This window comes from Aptenodytes patagonicus, chromosome 26 (assembly GCF_965638725.1).
Source record: "Aptenodytes patagonicus chromosome 26, bAptPat1.pri.cur, whole genome shotgun sequence".
NCBI lineage: Eukaryota > Metazoa > Chordata > Aves > Sphenisciformes > Spheniscidae > Aptenodytes > Aptenodytes patagonicus.
Genome location: NC_134974.1, coordinates 1,785,811 through 1,802,302, shown reverse-complemented (window position 1 = coordinate 1,802,302; position 16,492 = coordinate 1,785,811). Strand labels below are relative to the sequence as shown.

General features: G+C 64.8%; 3 protein-coding genes across 6 annotated transcripts; all 3 read left to right on the top strand.

Annotated features, from left to right (window-relative positions):
- Window positions 1–2,023: 2,023 nt before the first annotated feature.
- On the top strand, window positions 2,024–3,165 carry S100A13 (S100 calcium binding protein A13). Of its 3 annotated transcripts, none has more exons than XM_076360202.1 (3): window positions 2,024–2,152; window positions 2,596–2,776; window positions 2,973–3,165. In XM_076360202.1, the coding sequence occupies exons 2-3, from the start codon at window positions 2,624–2,626 to the stop codon at window positions 3,105–3,107; spliced, it is 288 nt and encodes a 95-aa protein (XP_076216317.1). In that variant the 5' UTR covers window positions 2,024–2,152; window positions 2,596–2,623; the 3' UTR covers window positions 3,108–3,165. The 3 variants fall into 3 exon arrangements, with proteins under 3 accessions (XP_076216317.1, XP_076216316.1, XP_076216314.1); XM_076360201.1 differs by having other exon boundaries at window positions 2,551–2,776; XM_076360199.1 differs by lacking the exon at window positions 2,024–2,152 and having other exon boundaries at window positions 2,166–2,776.
- Window positions 3,166–3,906: 741 nt separating this feature from the next.
- S100A14 (S100 calcium binding protein A14) lies at window positions 3,907–6,869 on the top strand. Its single transcript, XM_076360198.1, has 4 exons — window positions 3,907–3,983; window positions 4,230–4,338; window positions 5,685–5,831; window positions 5,938–6,869. The coding sequence occupies exons 2-4, from the start codon at window positions 4,306–4,308 to the stop codon at window positions 6,055–6,057; spliced, it is 300 nt and encodes a 99-aa protein (XP_076216313.1). The 5' UTR covers window positions 3,907–3,983; window positions 4,230–4,305; the 3' UTR covers window positions 6,058–6,869.
- A 2,877-nt stretch (window positions 6,870–9,746) lies between these two features.
- Window positions 9,747–13,253, top strand: S100A16 (S100 calcium binding protein A16). 2 transcript variants are annotated; one of them, XM_076360194.1, is made up of 3 exons: window positions 9,747–9,852; window positions 12,172–12,343; window positions 12,464–13,253. In XM_076360194.1, the coding sequence occupies exons 2-3, from the start codon at window positions 12,188–12,190 to the stop codon at window positions 12,626–12,628; spliced, it is 321 nt and encodes a 106-aa protein (XP_076216309.1). In that variant the 5' UTR covers window positions 9,747–9,852; window positions 12,172–12,187; the 3' UTR covers window positions 12,629–13,253. The 2 variants fall into 2 exon arrangements, with proteins under 2 accessions (XP_076216309.1, XP_076216310.1); XM_076360195.1 differs by lacking the exon at window positions 9,747–9,852 and adding an exon at window positions 11,465–11,541.
- Window positions 13,254–16,492: the final 3,239 nt, after the last annotated feature.

The window sequence follows — 16,492 nt, the reverse complement described above, 5'->3', positions numbered from 1 at the left end:
CCAGTTGCTCCAGTTGCTGGTGCCGGGGCTGGGCCGATCTTGTCTCTCCGTCCCATCACTGGAGCATGGAAGAGGCTTTTCCATCCCTGGGGTTTGGAGCAGGGGGAGCTGCCGGGCGCCTGCCGTGCCGGGGCCGGGGGCATCGAGATGGCACTGGGCACCCAGTTTTGCAGCCTCAAATAACCACGCTCCCCTCCAACGAGCCCTGATAGGTGCGGTGGGCTGGCGTGGACCGCTGCCAGGCTGGCACCCGTGGTGGCCACAGTGACCGTTCCTGGCTGGGGTCTTAGTTGGGGACAACACCAGGACCAGGACACGGGGGCGGGCGCCAACCCCCTGGAATGCACCTGCACCCTGACTCCGAGCTCTCGCCCCAGCACATGGGGTCCTGCGATGCTCTGCCCCCTCACAGTAGCGTCGGGGTCCCCAAGGCCGGGTCACCGCTCCCTGTCTGTGGGGACGGCCCTGAACAGGGATCCTGGGCTTGACCGGGAGGTGCTGTTTCTCCTGCCGCCTGTGATTTGGCCTCATCCTGTCGCGGGGCTGCTGCAGCGCCTGCTGCCTCCTCGCCCCGTCCTGGCACCCCGAATTCCAGGGACAGCGAGTCACGGGCCCGCCTGGCTCTCAGGGCCGGTGATTCACCCCGAACCTGTCCCTGTCCCTGCTGAGCCTGACTCATCTCAGAGGTTTCCCAAGAGACCATCTTGGTCCCCTGACGTGGGGCTCGGCGGAAGTCCTGTCCCTGTCCCCCCTGTCACCCCGGGGAAGGGGACGGGCCGGATGGGGCTGCAGGAAGCCAATTCCTCCCCCGTGAGTTGGTGTGACGGGTGTGGGGCGGGGACCGGGCTGCCGGGTGCTGGCCGGAGCCTCCCCATCCCTGTGGAGAGGTGGAGTGAGTGCGTCAGGGCTCAGCAGAAACTGGGCTGGTGACGGTAGCATTGCGCCAGAGACCTCCCTGCTCTGGGTCCCCCAAAACACCGCTGGTGGGGGGTTTCCACGCTGTGTCGGGCTCCCCGGGACCCCACTCCCACGTGCCGTCCCGGGGGGGGCTGCTTGCCCCGGTCTCGCTCCCCGTCATGTTTGGTGTCACGCTGCTGTGGGGACGCCAGGACACAACCCCTGTGGTGCGCAGGGATGGGGTGACTGGCAATCGGGGACATCCCTGCCGTGCTCCGAGCAGAGATGGTCCCCAATGTCAGCCCCATCCCGGGCCGCCGTCCTTGGTGTCCCCACTGCCTCTCCCCGGGGCCGTGCTGTGGGCACCATGTGGGGTTTGTCTGGGGCCCAGGCGCCGTGCCGGGGCATGGGATGCGGCTTGGGGGCCCCGTGGGAACGGCAGTGCCGCGGCACGGAGCTGCTCAGTCTCCCAGGTGGAAACCTGCCAGGGCTGCCATGTTATAAATACAAGATGATTAAAGGGGAACGCTCGGGCAGTTCCAACCCCCTAATTAATTTGGATTAATTAATTTTCACAAAGCCCACTATTAATAGGGATTATGTCAGCGGGCGGCTGAGTCACAACTCTCACTCGGTGCGGGTCGAGCCCGGCCCTGGGTCCGCAGTGCCGCTTGGATCACAGGCTGGGATGAGCCACCGTGTCAGGGCACGGTGGGACATGAGCGGGGCGCTGGGGGCCACGTCCTCATCCCCAGCGCAACCCCAGCCCTGCCCCTGCAGTGGGGTGAGACCTGGGCAACCCCAGCCCTGCATGCACGTGGGGGTGAGACCTGCCCCGCACCCCTGGAAAGGTCTGGGTGATGCTCGAGCCCCGTGGGATGCTCCAGCCCAGTGGGTGCCGGAGCAAACCCGCTCTGTCCTCCCGCATCCCTCCCCTCTGCCCCGTGGTCCCATCCTGCTCCCCACCGGAGCATCCCCACGGCAGCAGAGCCCAGGCGGTGCCGCGGAAGCCGGGCCAGGTTCACACCAGCGGGGCCGAGCGCTGAATTTGGTCTGCTGCCCGCACGGGGAGGGAGAAGAGGAGGATGTCTCCGCGCCCGGGCGGTGTCTGTGCGTCTGTCCGGTTGCAACAGGAAACCCAACACCGTAGCACGGGGAACAAAGTGCTGCGCTCTCCCGTCCCGCATTGCAGGCTATAAAACCTCCCCGGGGGGGCCACAACCTACCTGCAGCTCCCTGCCTGCAGGCAAGGGGGGTAAGTAGGGAATTGCTGCCTTCAGCACCGGCCCCACCCCGGCCACCGTGTCTCCAGTGCTCGCAGGACGAGAGCGGCGCTGGAGACCCCTGCTGTACCCCCATCCCTTTCCTGATGTCCCCCCATCCCGGCTGCCTCTGTGGCGTTTTTGCCAGGCTGCGCCGGATGGCAGCGGCGTCACCGAAGGGCTCTGCTCCCCCTCCCCGCGCCAGCCGGGGAGGGCCTGGCCAAAGCGCTCGGTCCCTAGGGAGCAGCGGAGCGGAGGGACAGCCCCCAGCCCCGGGACCTTGCTCAGCCCTGCAGAGCTGAGCTGAGCCCTTGCAGACTCGCTGCACCCTGGGCTAGGGAAGGGGAGAGGTTCCCCTTCTTCCAACACATGCCGGGCATCGCCTCCCCAGGACACCCCTCTGCCTCCGATCCCCTCTCGGCTCCTCTCCCTGCAGCCCCGGGCCACTGCCGTGCCCCAGCGCCATGGCCACAGGCGAGCTGACCGAGCTGGAGACGGCCATCGAGAAAATCGTCACTGTCTTCTTCACCTACGCGGGGAAGGAGGGCAAGAAGGGCACGCTGACGGCCGGCGAGTTCAAGGAGCTGGTCCAGCTCCAGCTGCCCAACCTGATGAAGGTGAGGCGAGGGGCAGCATGTGTGGGGCGGCTGGGGGGGGCGGCTGGATCCCTGCGGGTCCCCCCAAGCTGGGGGGCTGCTCCCAGTACCCTGGGATTTGCAAGCAAGAGCGAGCAGCAGCCCCTGCTCCCCCCCCATCCCCATCCCGCTCGCTGGGGACCGGGATGTGGCCGAGCCTCCCCTGTCCTCCCCGCAGGACGTCCCCTCCCTGGAGGAGAAGATGAGTGAGCTGGATGTGAACAACGACGAGGAGCTGAAATTCGGCGAGTACTGGCGGCTGATCGGGGAGCTGGCGAAGGCCATGCGGCGGGAGAAAGCGGGGAAGAAGTAGTGACGGGGCTGGTGGGGAGACTTGGCTGACGCAGAGCTAATAAAAGAGGTTTCCCTGAGCCTGAGCGTTGCTGCTGTTCTTAGCCGGGGGCTCCCGATTTGGACAGCCCATCTCCTCCCCTGCCTGCATCTGCCCATGGCCACGCTGTGCCCGGGGACCAGCCCAGCACCGCGAGTGGTGGGTCGGGGCTCACTCTGCATTGGGGTGGCTGCTGTGGGGAACCTGGGATGGATGGGGCCATTCCCAAATTACCCTTGCGCTGGTCTGGCTTTGCGGGGTGTCACCCTGCGCCCCACAAACGCCTTCCTGCGGGGCTGTGGGGTTGCTTAGGGCAACCCCGATGGGTGGCAGAGATGTGGCTGGGACCAGGGTGGGGCTCGGGAGCATCTCCAGCAGCGATGCCGCCGTGGCTGCGGTAGCCACCACCTCCAGGTCATCAATGCCCATCCTCTCTGGCATCTTGGGTGGCACGGGGGGGGGGATGCGTCCGCCGGCCCAGCATGTCCCTGGCTCAGCACCCTTAACCGAGCTCCCATTCCTGGCATTCAGCTCCCAAATCCCGGCGCTGCTGGGAAATGGCGAAATCCCTGCCATGGGGTGACCTGTCCCCGAGCCGGCCAGGGCCCGGTGCCTGGGTGGCTGTTCCCACACGGTGCTGCGCGGCTGTGCCGTGCCGGGCTGGATGGGGAGCCATCAGTGTGGCCTGGAAGGAGGCGTTTCCCAGCCCCACGCTGGCCCTGGGCCAGGCTCCGAAATGAGACGCCTTGCACCACACCGCAGCTGGCGGCGCACAGGGAGCTCCCACTCACAGCTCCCTGTGGTATAAAACCCCGGCACGCCGCAGCCCGCGCAGACCCAGGAGAGCCCGTGGAGCAGGTAAGTGGCCCATCCGCCACCGCGGGATGGGGGTCCGTGCCCAGGGGTCCCATCACCCCTCTGCACCCCCCTGCTCAGCTCTGCCACGACTTGCCGCTGGGGCAGGGATGCTGCTGCCGCTGGGACGTGTCCTGGCAGCTCACTGCATCCCGGGGCTCTTTCCTCGCCCTGCGCTCAGTCCCAGAGCCGAAGGAGGAGGAACTCCCCGCAAGCCGAGAGCTGAGCCTGGCTTTCTTCCCCTGCCAGCTCCCCAAGACCCCGTCAGAGAGGACAGCCCCACCACTGCTGCCACCGAGGACCTACAGACCCCGCGAGGAGCAGCATGGGCCAGTGCAACTGCCGCAAGAAGCGCAAGGTCTATGAGCGACGCTGCGGCACCGGGAGGGCCGGGGCCCCCGGCGGGGTGCGGGGCGCAGGGGTGACCCTGCACGGCCCCATCCCTTGGAGCACAGCCCTGGGCATGGGGTGACTCAAAGCAGCGTGCCGGGCCAGCCGCATCCTGGAGCCAGACTCCAGCGGAGGAGACGGGGGGCTGTTTCAGGGTTCGGCGATGCTGCCCCAGCACTGGGCAGGGGAACCTGGTGCTGCAGACTTGGAGCCGCTTGAAAGCTCGGGGAACCAGGCAGCTTTCTCCAGCTCCCGTGGACTCACCTTTGGGAGCTGCACTCACTCCTTGCAACTTCTCCAAGGATGCCCAACGGCAGAAAGTCTCCTGTTTTCCTCGGCTTTCAAACGGGAGGTGCCCACCCCGCACCCCTTTGCACCTGTGGAGGATTTGGCCCCGGCCGGCTGAGCCGGCACGCCGGGCTGAGGCTCTGAAGATTGCTGGGTTCTTCCCAATGGGCATCGCCTGATGTGGTTTAATAGTGTTTCAAGGGGAAACCGCAGATGCCGAATGAATCACCATCGTTTCCCTTCAAACGCAGCTTTGGCTAATTAGCATGAGTGGCCAGGGAGCCCGGTGCATGGGTTGGGCCAGGCTCTGCCCCCCACCCAGCCAGGGAAGGGGTCTGCAGCCCCGACAGGGAGGGACAGGGGCTCCTGCCGCCGCCAAGCCCCATCCCGGCGGGTGCCGAGTCGTCCTGGGCACTGACTCATGCCGCCATCCGCCGCTTGTGCAAAGGAGAGGAAGAACCAGTCCGGACGGCCGCGGCAGCCCCCGTGCACCGTGGGTGTAGCGCCCGGAGACGCCGGGGTGGCTGAGCCTCGCTGGCCCCGGGCAGGGAGAAGTCCGGGCAAGCAGAGATGGGGGGGTGACATGCCTGTGGGGAGGGGTGTCACGTCGAGGTGGAGGGGGGGTATGGCAGCTGTAGGGAGGTATTGCAGCAGTGCAGAGCGTGTATGGAGGGATGCAACATCTGTACGGTGGGGTCTCACATCTGTACGGTGGGGTCTCACGTCTGTATGGAGTGCTCTCACATCTGTATGGAGTGGTCTTGCATCTCTATGGGGGTCTCACATCTGTACAGTGGGGCCTTATATCTGTAGAGGGGGTCTCACATCTGTACGGAGGGGTATCATGTTGATAAGGAGGTTTATCACATCATTGCGGAGGAGTTGAACGTCTGCAGAGAGCACTGGCACATCTGCTCTGGGGGGGGGTGTCCCATCTACTCGGGGGCTTGTCCTGTCCGTCTGGGGGATGTCCCATCCATCCGGGGAGGTGTCCCACCGGTGCTCACCCTCTCTCCCCCCGTGCAGGACTGCCAGGATCTCACCGATGTGGAGCGGGCCATTGAGACCGTCATCAACCAGTTCCACTGCTACGCGGTGAAGGGGCAGAAGGAGTACCTGACACCCAACGAGATGCAGGACCTGGTGGTGCAGAAGCTGCCCCACCTGGGGAAGGTGAGGGCAGAGCCCGGGGGTGGGCAGGGGGAGCTGGGGTGGGCACGGACTGCCTGCGGGACCCCGCAGCCCCATCACCCCGATGCTTTTTCTGTCCCCGCTGCAGTGCGTTGGACCGCTGGACGAGAAGATCGAATGCATGGGAGACCCTGACGAGGCCAAGCTGGAGTTTGGAGAGTACTGGGACATGATGGGGGACGCGGCCAAGGGCTGCCGGAGGAAGTAGAGGGCGGCGGGGGACGGGAAGGCGCCCGAGGCCTCAGGCTCTGCACCAAGAAGCGCGAGAGGCTGCTGGTCCCGGTGGGATGCGCCTGGGAAAATGCAGCGTCGCTCCTACCGGGGCTTGTCTCCTCCCCGCGTCCCCAGCCGGGGCGGAGGGATCCCCCTCCCCGGCTCCATCCCTGCCCTCTCTCGTCTCTCCTTCCTGTCAGGAAACTTCCCTTGCCATCCCCAGCTCTGGCCCGTGCTGCGGCGGGAGGGAGGTGGTAAGGGGGTTCCTGGCCCCGGCTCTGGAGCCGCCTTTCTCTGTCCTTTGCTCTAGAGCCTTTACCCCCAGGGTTGTCCCACCTCCAGCCCCGAAAACCCTCCAGTTGCAGGTCCCCCAGCCCTGCAGCATCGCAGTGAGGGGGACTTGGCTCCTCTCCCCCAGAAGCCCTTGGATGTGCGGGCTCGTTCCCCTGGCCCCATGCCCTGCCGCCCGATGGGAGCCCCTTTGCCACCGCTCTGCCTCGTGCTTCGAGCACCTTCGGGGGCATCCTGGGCTCCGGGCTGGCCCTGACGTTGCCGTTCGTGGCCTGGGCATATTCTCTGCTCTTCCCCCGGTGCAGGGACTGTGGTGCCCTGTGCCTGTCCAGGTTTTGGGGTGCTATGCCAGGGCGCGCCGCCTGTGCGGTGCTCCCCCGCCTGCCCCTCTCCAGGGATGCTGGCCCCGGCTGGCGGCTGGGCTCGGGGCTGGGATGGTGGCGGGTTGTTATCAGCTTGCGTCACTTGCAACCATTTTTGTATAAATTAATAAAGGAAAACACTGGAGAAAAACCAGCCAGGATGGGGGTGACCGCATTTGTCCTTCGTGGGAGAGGGAAAGTGGGGAGCAGGGAGGGATGGGGCTGCAGCGATCACGGCTCTGAGCATCACTCGCTGCTGCGTTGCACAGCCCCGCTGGCCCCAGTGCAGAGCATGAGGGTGCAAGGGGTGCTGCGGGCACGCACGGGACGCCGCAAGTGTGCATGGTGCTGTGGGTGTGCACGGGGCTGCACGTATGCGTGGGATGCTGCGGTGCGCAGGGTGCTGCGGGTGTACGTGAGCACTGTGGGTGTGCGCGGCGCTGTGATGGCCATGGATGCTGTGGGTGTATGTGAGCATTGCGGGTGTGCACAGTGCTCTGGGTGTGCATGGTGCTGAGGGTGTGCGTGTGCACGTGTCCAGTTCCCGGGGTGGCTTATGCCCAGCGGTCCCCGTCGCAGGGACCCCACGAGCAGGGCTGTGTCTCCAGACCAGGCACACCAAGGGCTTTGGGCACGTGGCTCCACACTGGGCTGGAGGGAGCTCAGAGGAGACCCCGAAATCCTGGGCTCAGAAAGACCCGGGAGCTGCGAGGCCATCAGCAAGATCCCACCTTTGCCGGGAGAGCGTGGGATTTCTGTGTAATTACAGCAAATTAGAAAACAGTAAATGCCACAAAGTGATGGCTTGCTGGGACGGAGCAATTAGCTCAGGCACCGAGCGCACGGAGGGTGAAGAAATGGGCTTGAGAGGGTGCAGGGCACCCCCTGAGCCTGGTTATCCCAACTTTCCTCTGCCATCCGGGCCATTCCCGCTGAGCTCCGTGTCCCGGAGGAGCCTGTGGGCAGCCCCAGAACCACAATGGGGATGGGGACCCCAAAAAGGGAGAGGGTGCGGGCACCTCATCGGCACCTGCATCACCTTGCGAGGCTCTGTGCTGTGGGGGGAAAAAAAAAAAAGATGAACCAAACCAAACCCAACCCAACCCCAGAGAAATGTGACTGAAACCTGAGGCCGGGCCAGGGTGGCAAGGTCCTCCTGGGCCGGCAGCTGGTGCGGCAGCACCAACACCACGGCTCGGCCACAGGCCACCCTCTGTCTCCTCTCACCTTGGGGTGGATTTCACAACGAGAATGACTATTTATTGTTCCTGCCTTGGAAATAAATACATGGAAATTAAGCAGAAAGGTGTGGCGTGCATTTAATTAGAGACAGGAAATGTGTCAAATGGTTGGGGTGATGGGGGGGAAAAGGGGAGCCAGGGCTCCTGGATCCTCTTCCCAGCACCACAGGCTGGGAATGTGCCGTGGGAGTGGGGACTCCTGGGTCCTATTTCTGGTTTGGTGACCAGCTCCCCAGCGTGACGGTGCGCTGTCAGGAGGACGCTCACTCTTGCGGCGTGAGCCATCCTCGATAAGTATCTGGAAAGTCCTTGGAGGTGGGAGGAACAGCTCAGCCTGTGCCGGGGCGTTCGGTACCCCTTGGTGAGTCAGTGCAGACCACGTGGGCACGGCACCGTGCTGGTGGAAACGCCGAGAAACGCATTCATCCGTGCCGGGGTGGCCACTGTGTGCAGGAGCAGTGGCTCCAGGGTACCCATCACGGCAGTCACTGAAGACCCCCAAAGCTGGGGCTCAGTGTCCCCCGTCTGTAAAAGGTCCCATGGGGCAGAGCTTGTCCATGAAAAGCCAAACTGTTCCCGACCCTTCAGACCCGGAGCTGGTGGGGACCAGGGGAGAGGCCAACCTCATCGCGGTGATCAAAATGGCTGGGAACTGTCTTGTGATGGGTTTGGATGGTACGTGGCTGCTCTGAGCACATGCACACACCCTGGATGCCTTGTAAAAATAGGGCCTGGATGTGGTTGTGACATCTGCCAGGCACAGGAGAGTAATGAAAGCCCATGATTCAGAGGTGAGCTGTTTGCCTGCAGGGTTGGGGAGGGATTCCCACCCTCCTGGGATGTTGCATCAACGACACTGGAGCATCTTGGCCGAGAATGGGTTTGCTTCCTCCCAACCGAGATTAGCAAGAAGCCAGCAGAGAGCCGGGGTGACACACGCTTTTTTTTTCTGGGACAGGAGTCCCAAAGGTCCTCTGAGCAGGTGGCTGCTGCCTGTAATAGATCACCTCCTACTTTGCATCCTTAAATATGCAGATCCCAATAACGCCCGTATCTAATCTTGGCATCAAATCACTGCACCATTGCTCTCGTAGACATACAGGGGTACAATTTGCTGGGACAATTAATTATGGATGTGACTTTACAAGCACAGCTACCAGCTGAGAAGAGCTTTGTCTGTCCCAGGTGGATCTAGAGATGGCTGAGAGCCGGATACGGCCCTGCTCGGAGCTGGTGCTTGCGATTCCAGGGCCCCAGAGACCTGCGCCAGCCCCTTTCACCCTTGAGAACGAGTGGTTTTGGTTCAAATAAACAATGCCCCCCACCTCGCCGGGCAGCTCCTGTGCCGCACCGGACCCGACTGGCCGGCCTCACCGGTGGTGGATGCACGGGGCGGTTTGGAGCAGGGTGGGCAGCAGGGATGTGCCGCGGGATGGAGGAGCCGGCCTTTCGGCTGGTGCGTGGCTGGATGGCGGCGGGTTTGCAAATCCTGGGACCAGGCTGGAGTCGCACCGTGTCTGGTAAACCACCACTGCCGGGAGCCCACCACCCCTTCCAGACGGTGGGGACTTTTGGGGTGGTCCCCAAATGCCTGCCATCACCCCGTGGCCACGGCCACTTGCAGAGCAGTCCCTGGGAGGGAGCTGGGGCCCGCTGCGGGTCCCTGCTCGCACCGACCCGTCCGGGTGTTGCAATTGCAGGGAGCCATTTCCCAGGTAAGCCCCAGCCTGGGAACGCCCTGGGAACGTCAGGGAGGGGCGGGAGCCTCTTTAAAAGCCTGGCTGGGCCCGGTGGTATGGGTGCAAGGTGAGGAGAGAGCGGGCGTCATCGGCTCCCACTGCCCGTGCTGCCAAATCGGTGACAGACAAACACAGCAGGATCCCCGGACGGAGCCAGGTGAGGCTCTGAGCCGGGGACGGGAAAGCCGGTGCCGGGACCTTTGGGGTGAATGTTCAACCAGGAACAGCCCTGGGAGATGACGCTGCAGGTTGGGTGGTGGAAATCCCCTGAGCTCTTCGGCAGCACTGCGCGTGCGGGGCCGGCATGGAGGGGACCCGCCAGATGCAGGGGGAGCACCGAGGGGAGCCGGGCTGGGGGGTGGGTGGTCCAGCACCGGGCTCGGCAGCGTCCATCGACGTCCGCTGCCTATGGAGAGCCTGGCACATGGGGTTGCCAGTGGGGTCTGGCCCCCGGAAAAGGGGCATTTTCCCCCTGCTTTGCCCGCGGCAATGCCGGGGCCGTGGGCAGGGAGCGCCGGGGCTGTGCCTGGCTGCGGGTCCTGGCTCTGGGCACTAGTGCTGGTGAGCGTGCGAGGAAGGAGAGGGAGAGGTGAAAGAAGAGGGGGGACCGTGGCGGCAGGAGCGGAGCAGCCAGCGAGCCCCATCCTGTCCATCCCGCCTACCCGGTGCCCAGCCCTGCTGCAGCTGTGCCGGCATCCCCATGTCCCACTGCGGTGACAATGTCCCCATGCCCCAGGCTGGCCCCGGGGGCATGTGGTGGGGCCGGGGCGCAGGCGACGGCGGGGCCATGCGGGCTGCGCTGTTGCGGATGGGCTGGTGCCGTGAGTCAGCGGCGAAGCAGCAGCCATGATGCCCCAAGGATGGGCTGGGCGCTAGTGGCGGGGGACTGGCGACACTGGCGTGGGGTCTGCATGGGGACCCCAGCCGGTGCAGGGGGCGGGTGTGCGGTGGGTGCTTTTGCCCAGGTGCTGCCGATCACCTTTTGTTGGCAATTAATGGCCCGGGACGAGGAAGGGCCGGAGCTAGATGTCTCCGGTGAGCGGCTCTCACGGGGTTGTGCTGGGCACTGCAGATCACAGCGGGACCCCCTGCCAGCGCTGGGACTGTTCGAGAACCACCCTGGTGCCCAGCATCCTGCAAGCTGTGGACGGTCCCCAGTCTCGGGATGGGGTGGCCCTGGGCCGCGGCACAGCGAAGACTCCCACGGAGACAAGGATGGCTTGGGAGGGCACCCAGCCAGGCCGAGGCACGCAGGGACGAGCGCAAGAGTGCAGGGAGCCCGGGGCTGAGCCTTATGTCTCTTGTCACCACCCTGATGTGCCAACGTCCACGGCCTGGGGCTGAATTGGGGAGGATCAGTGCAAAGAGAGAGGGGAAGTGAGCCAAGTTTGGGGCACCAGGCAGGTCCTGCCTGCTCCCAGGGAGCAGCCGGGCTGCAGACACCCTCCTGGATGATGCCCCCAGAGTGGGGGACAGTGCTGGGCCACCCTTCTGGGCTTCACGCATGCTGCCCCTTTGGCTTCCTCCAAGACCCATGCGGCCACCGCTGCCGTGATGGTCGGCATTGCACCCCGCGCTGGTGTAAATCAGCATGGCTCCAGTGAAACAACAGGGAGCAACACGCCCCAGCTCGCCCCGCGCCCTGCCACTGACAGGGCAGGAAAGAGCCAAGGCCAGACAAGGTGACGCAGTTTCCGTCCCTGCCCGCCTGCATCCTGCCCAGGATGCGGACGCTGGACCCCGTGACAGGGACCATCTTGTTGGGTCCATCCATAGGAAGGAGCTTCCTGGCTTGCGGCAGCCTTGGGACCGTGGAGAGAGGAGGGGGACCCTGGATATCAAGCAGGCAGGCAGGATTGGACCTCAGGGTTTGGGGGACGCCCTTGGCTGGGCTCATGGGGGGCTCAGGCAGGTTCCGACCTGCCCTGCCGGGGTGTTCCCAGAGCCGTGAAGCAAGAGGAGGGCTGGCTGGTAATTCCTGCCCTTATCCCGCCGCCGCCGCCGTGCGGCTCCCAGCCCCATTCCTCCCTAATGAGCCCTGGGAACCGGCGGCTGCAGCCCTGGCGCTGCGGAGCCCCATGGCCCCAGCGCCATAATTGCTGCCCCGTCCCACACGCGGGGGTGGCTGCCCTGGGGGGGCAGGTGGGGCGGCTGGCGTGGGGCGGGTGCTACGCTGGAGCCGGGGCAGGTAGCATGGAGGATTTTTGGGGTGATCCTGTATGAGCAGCGATGTGGAGAGACGAGCACCCCACACGTCAGCACTGCCAGCTTTTTGCCTTTCCGTGGAGGCTGCTTTTTGCCCGCCCGGGGGCTTGTGGTGACCCCAGGGCTGGCAGCAGCTGAGACCCTCATGCATGCCCTGAGTGATGGCACCATGAGCTTTGGCGGCACGCTGCCTGCCCTTCCACCCCCTGTCTTCCAGCATGGGCACGTGGAGGGTCCCACGGCCCCCGCCCCTGACCCCCCGTCCCCACAGGTGACTGCAGGCAGCGATGGCAGAATGCACGGAGCTGGAATGGGCCGTCCAGGTGCTGGTGAACAACTTTGACAAGTACTCGAGCCGCCGCTGCTGCTGCAAGAAGCCGCGGCGCATCAGCAAGAAGGATTTCCGCAAGATGCTGAGCTGTGAGCTCAACCACATGCTGACGGTGAGGCCGGGGCGCGTAGGGCCAGGGGACTGGCTCCTCCTGCTTGCATGGGGTCCCCCCCACCCTGCACCCCACTTTCCCCACCGCCCCAGTGTGAGTGGCTCCGCTCTCTCCCCCCAGGACACTGGGAACCGGCGAGCGGCCGACAAGCTCATCTGTGACCTGGACGAGAACAAAGACGGCCGCATCAGCTTCGAGGAGTACTGGACCTTGATAGGTGGCATCGCCAGCCCCATCGCCCAAATCATCCGCCAGCAGGAGCAGAGCGTCAAGCACACCAAGTAGCCGGCTGCGTCCGGACCATCCCCGGGCTCAGCCCCACCCCGGGCTCAGCCCCTGCTTCTCCACGGCTCCCCGCTTCTCGCCTCTCCCGCTGCCGAGCCCCACCCCAAGCCCCAGCTTGCCCCGGGGCACCCTGGTCTCCCACGGCTTTGCCGACTGAGCCATGCCAGGGTGCAATTGGGGCGGGAAGACCCTGTGGGTGGGAGAAGGGGGTGCGAGGCCATCACAGCCTCAGGGGTCTTCTCCTTGCCCCACACCATGCCATCCCTGCCCTCATCCTCTTCTGCAAGCCCTGTCCTTGCTGGGCTGCTGGGCAAGAAGCAAAGGGAGAGGATTCCCCTCATCTAGGACGTGAATTCTGTCTGTTCTCCGACCTCTGGGACATGGCCCTGCTGGCAGAAACCCCGTCACAACTGGGACCCCCTCTCCCCTTGGAGTTCCCCCTCAAAGTCGGGGGTCTTCTTGGAAAAAGGGTGCCTTTCCCCCTGCTCAAGCTGGTGAAGGGTCTGCCCTGCCTGTGCTGCCTGGTGCTCTGGTCCTTTGGGCTCGGGGAGCGGCGTGGTCCCGTCCGGGCAACACCACCGTGGTTATTTATTGCAGCAATAAAGTTTGGAGGAGCAGTGGGTGACGCTGAGGCTCTGCCTTCCTGGGGGCTGCCCCACAACATGCATGCACCGAGGGGATGCGGGGGGCTGAGGGAGGGGGGGTCTGCCCTGTCCCCCATCACCCACGCAGTCATTGTGTGCCCTGGACTGGCAATAACGCCGGTCCCAGCCTTCCGGCCTCGCAGGGATGGGCTCCCTGGGGCTGATCGAGCCACCACGAGGTGTCAGCAGACACCGTGGCCTCCCGGCACCCCACCGGCCCCGCAGCACCCCGAGCTGCTGCCTGGGGCACAGGGTGCGGATGCTGCTGCTGCGTGTCCCAGGGGACCCTCTCCACATCCTCATGCGGGGTCCCGAGCAGCCTGGGACTACAGCTCCGCATCTGTGCACCGCAAGGGCATGGCTGCCCCAACCCCGGGGCGTCTCGGGGGACCCCAATTCCTGTGCTGCATCTCGGCATGCTGCACATCCCCCACCTGGGATGGGGATAGGGAAAAGCTCTGTGGCCCCGTGTGTGCCGGGACACCCCGGGCCGGCAGTGCTCGTCGGGGAGTGTGCTGCAGCCTGGCTCGTGGCGCCCTGTGACGCCCACGGTGCTGGCGGGCAGCCCAAGCTGGCAGCCCCGGCGCCTGCTGGGGATTTTCCACTGGGAGGGGACTTGGCCCCGGGCCTGCGAGCATGGCAGTGGCCCCCATGACCCCCACTCCCACAGCGGGGGGATGTCAGCACCTTGGAGCCGAGACCCTCATCCCCTTCCAGCCAGCCCCCCCTTGCTGACCCTGCTGCTCCCCTCCCCGATGCAGGAGCGTCACTGGCTCCTGCCTCCTGCCTGTCCCCCTGCCCATGCAGCCCACCTTCCCCTGCCCTGCAGCACCGGGGGTCCCGGGCAAACCGGGGGTACCCCTGTGGGAGGCAGCACAGCCGGGCAGGGCTGTGGCTGAGTCACGGTGGAGGAATCCCTCTTGGACGAGGGCAGGGCTCGTGACTCACGCCGCTGTTTATGGGGTGAGTGGGGTTCGGCTGGGCGCTGCGCCTGGCTGCTCACACGGGATCCCAGCGATCCGGCGGGATCCGGGGTAGACTCTCAGGGTCTCTCCAGAAGGGACCCTCAGGGTGAGGGGCAACCAGCCCCCAACATCTCATTTCTAGATGCAGATCGGCTGCAGTACACAGAAACAATTCAGGATGTCCCCGCCTTGTGCACGCTTCCCCGCAGGACCCGGGCATTCGGGCTGGGGCTCTGAGCAGTCTCAACCCCTGTGCCCGTGCTGGTCACATTATTTCCCACGCTGGAGCTGCTTGGAGCAAACACGGGTGCATGGGGAACCTGGGGGGCACGGGAGGGGCTGCTGCAGTGCACCAGTGCGCAGGCGACCTGTGTGTCGGAGAGAGCGTTGCACGGGCATCCGTGTGGGCAGGGGGTGGTTTGTGTGCCCGTGCGCTCGGCAGCTGCACCCCTGGGTGCTCCTCCTGGAAAGCCCTGGGGCACTTTGCATGGCACCATATGGCAGGTGGGGAGAGGGACGGTGCGGGGCCCTGGGACAGGGACGGGGCTGCCAGGCTCTGCAGCTGGCCCCAATTTAGGGAGCTCAAACCCACGCTCCTGTCCTCGTGTCTCCGGCGGGATCAGCTCCAGGCACCCTGCACCAGCTGCTAACCCAGCCCTGGCGGTGCACCAGCCTCGAGGTCCCACATGCCGCAAGGTTTGCAAGATTTCAGAAAATGCCCTGAATGTGTGTTCCCCCACAGTTCCTCTCCAGCTGCCAAATCTCTGGGAGAAAGAAGACACATTTTCTCTGCAATCACCAGAGACTGAAAGGTTGGCTGTCTTTGAGATGCTTGAGGCCAGGCCACCTTGGGTTTCGCCAGATGAGGATTTACCTTGACTCCCTCCTCCAACCCAAACAGGCTCTTGGGGATGGGTGGCAATGCAAACATAATTGGGGGTTTGCAGGGAAAAGCCAGGCGGCCTCCCCTGCTCCCCTGGGAGCAGCCTCCTGCCAGGATGGCCACCACCCTGGAACAAGCCCTGGCCTCCAGCATTGCCACCTTCCACGAGTGCTCGGAGAAGGAGGGTGACAAGTACCAGCTGAGCAAGGGTGAGCTGAAGGAGCTGCCCAGCTTCATGGGGGTGAGCGTGAGGACACCCGGGACCGAGCCCCACCAGCATCCTCACATCTCTCCCCACCACTGGGGAAGATGTGGGGGTCAGGGAAGGGCTCGCTCCTCCCTGAAACAGGTTTCCCCCATCCACCGAAACCACCCGTTGCAGTTGATGCCTACCTGTGCCGCAGCCGGCGAGCACCGTCCTTGACCCTGCTGATGCTCTGTGCCAAGAACAACTGGATGAGCGCAGCTTCTGGGTGCTGCTGAAGGACCTGGAGGACAAGGTCAACATGATGAACTTCAAGGTCCTCCTGGGCTGCCTCAGCATGCTCTGCAATGACTTCTGTGCTAAGGCTTATGGCCCCGCCAGCCGGCATCGAGCCCCAGCCCATGGCTCGAATAAAACTGCTGTCACCTCCCCAGCCCCACTGCGGAGCCTGTTCGTTTGCATTGGGGTCACCGGGATGGGATTGCTTGGGACCGTCTGTCCCGGGGAGACCGGGGACACCCAGAAAGCTGGCGGTGTGGGGGAGAGTACAGTGATGGCTTAGGGGAGGATGTGGGCTGGTGACCAGCTTTCTCCGGGGAGCCCCAAGGGGTGCACCAGCCCTTCCCAGTCCCTGCGCCCATCCCTTGACTTGTGCCTCCGTCCCCAGACTCCCCAGTAGGGCCGGCAGCTCCTCCCAGCAGCACCCAAACCCACCCACCTCCCGCTAATGGGATCACACAGCTCGTTAGGCAAAAATGAGGCGCAGGCAAAACCACCTGTGTGGAGCTGCTGGGAAAGCCTGGAGGCGAGGGGGCTGCATGGGGCGCGCTGGGCAGTGCCGCCCCGGCTGGGCTATAAATGCCCATCGCGCTCCAGCTGCAGCACCCTGGCTCCTTGCTGCTGCCTGCTCTGTGCTGACCCCGGTGAGTCTCTGCTCCCCTTCCTTGTGCATTGCTCGCTGTGCAGCTTTGCTCTCCAGCTGCAATTCACCCAGCAGTCGCTGCACCCTGAAACGCCTCCCTGAGAGGCACCGGGGTTGCAGCCGCCCCTCTGCAGCATCATGGACCGATTTGGGCAGGGTGGGGGGGACAGACCCCCATTGCCGCCCCATGCCTACCCTGACCCCATCCCCGGTGCTCTGCCCTCCAGGCGTGCAGGAAACTGGTG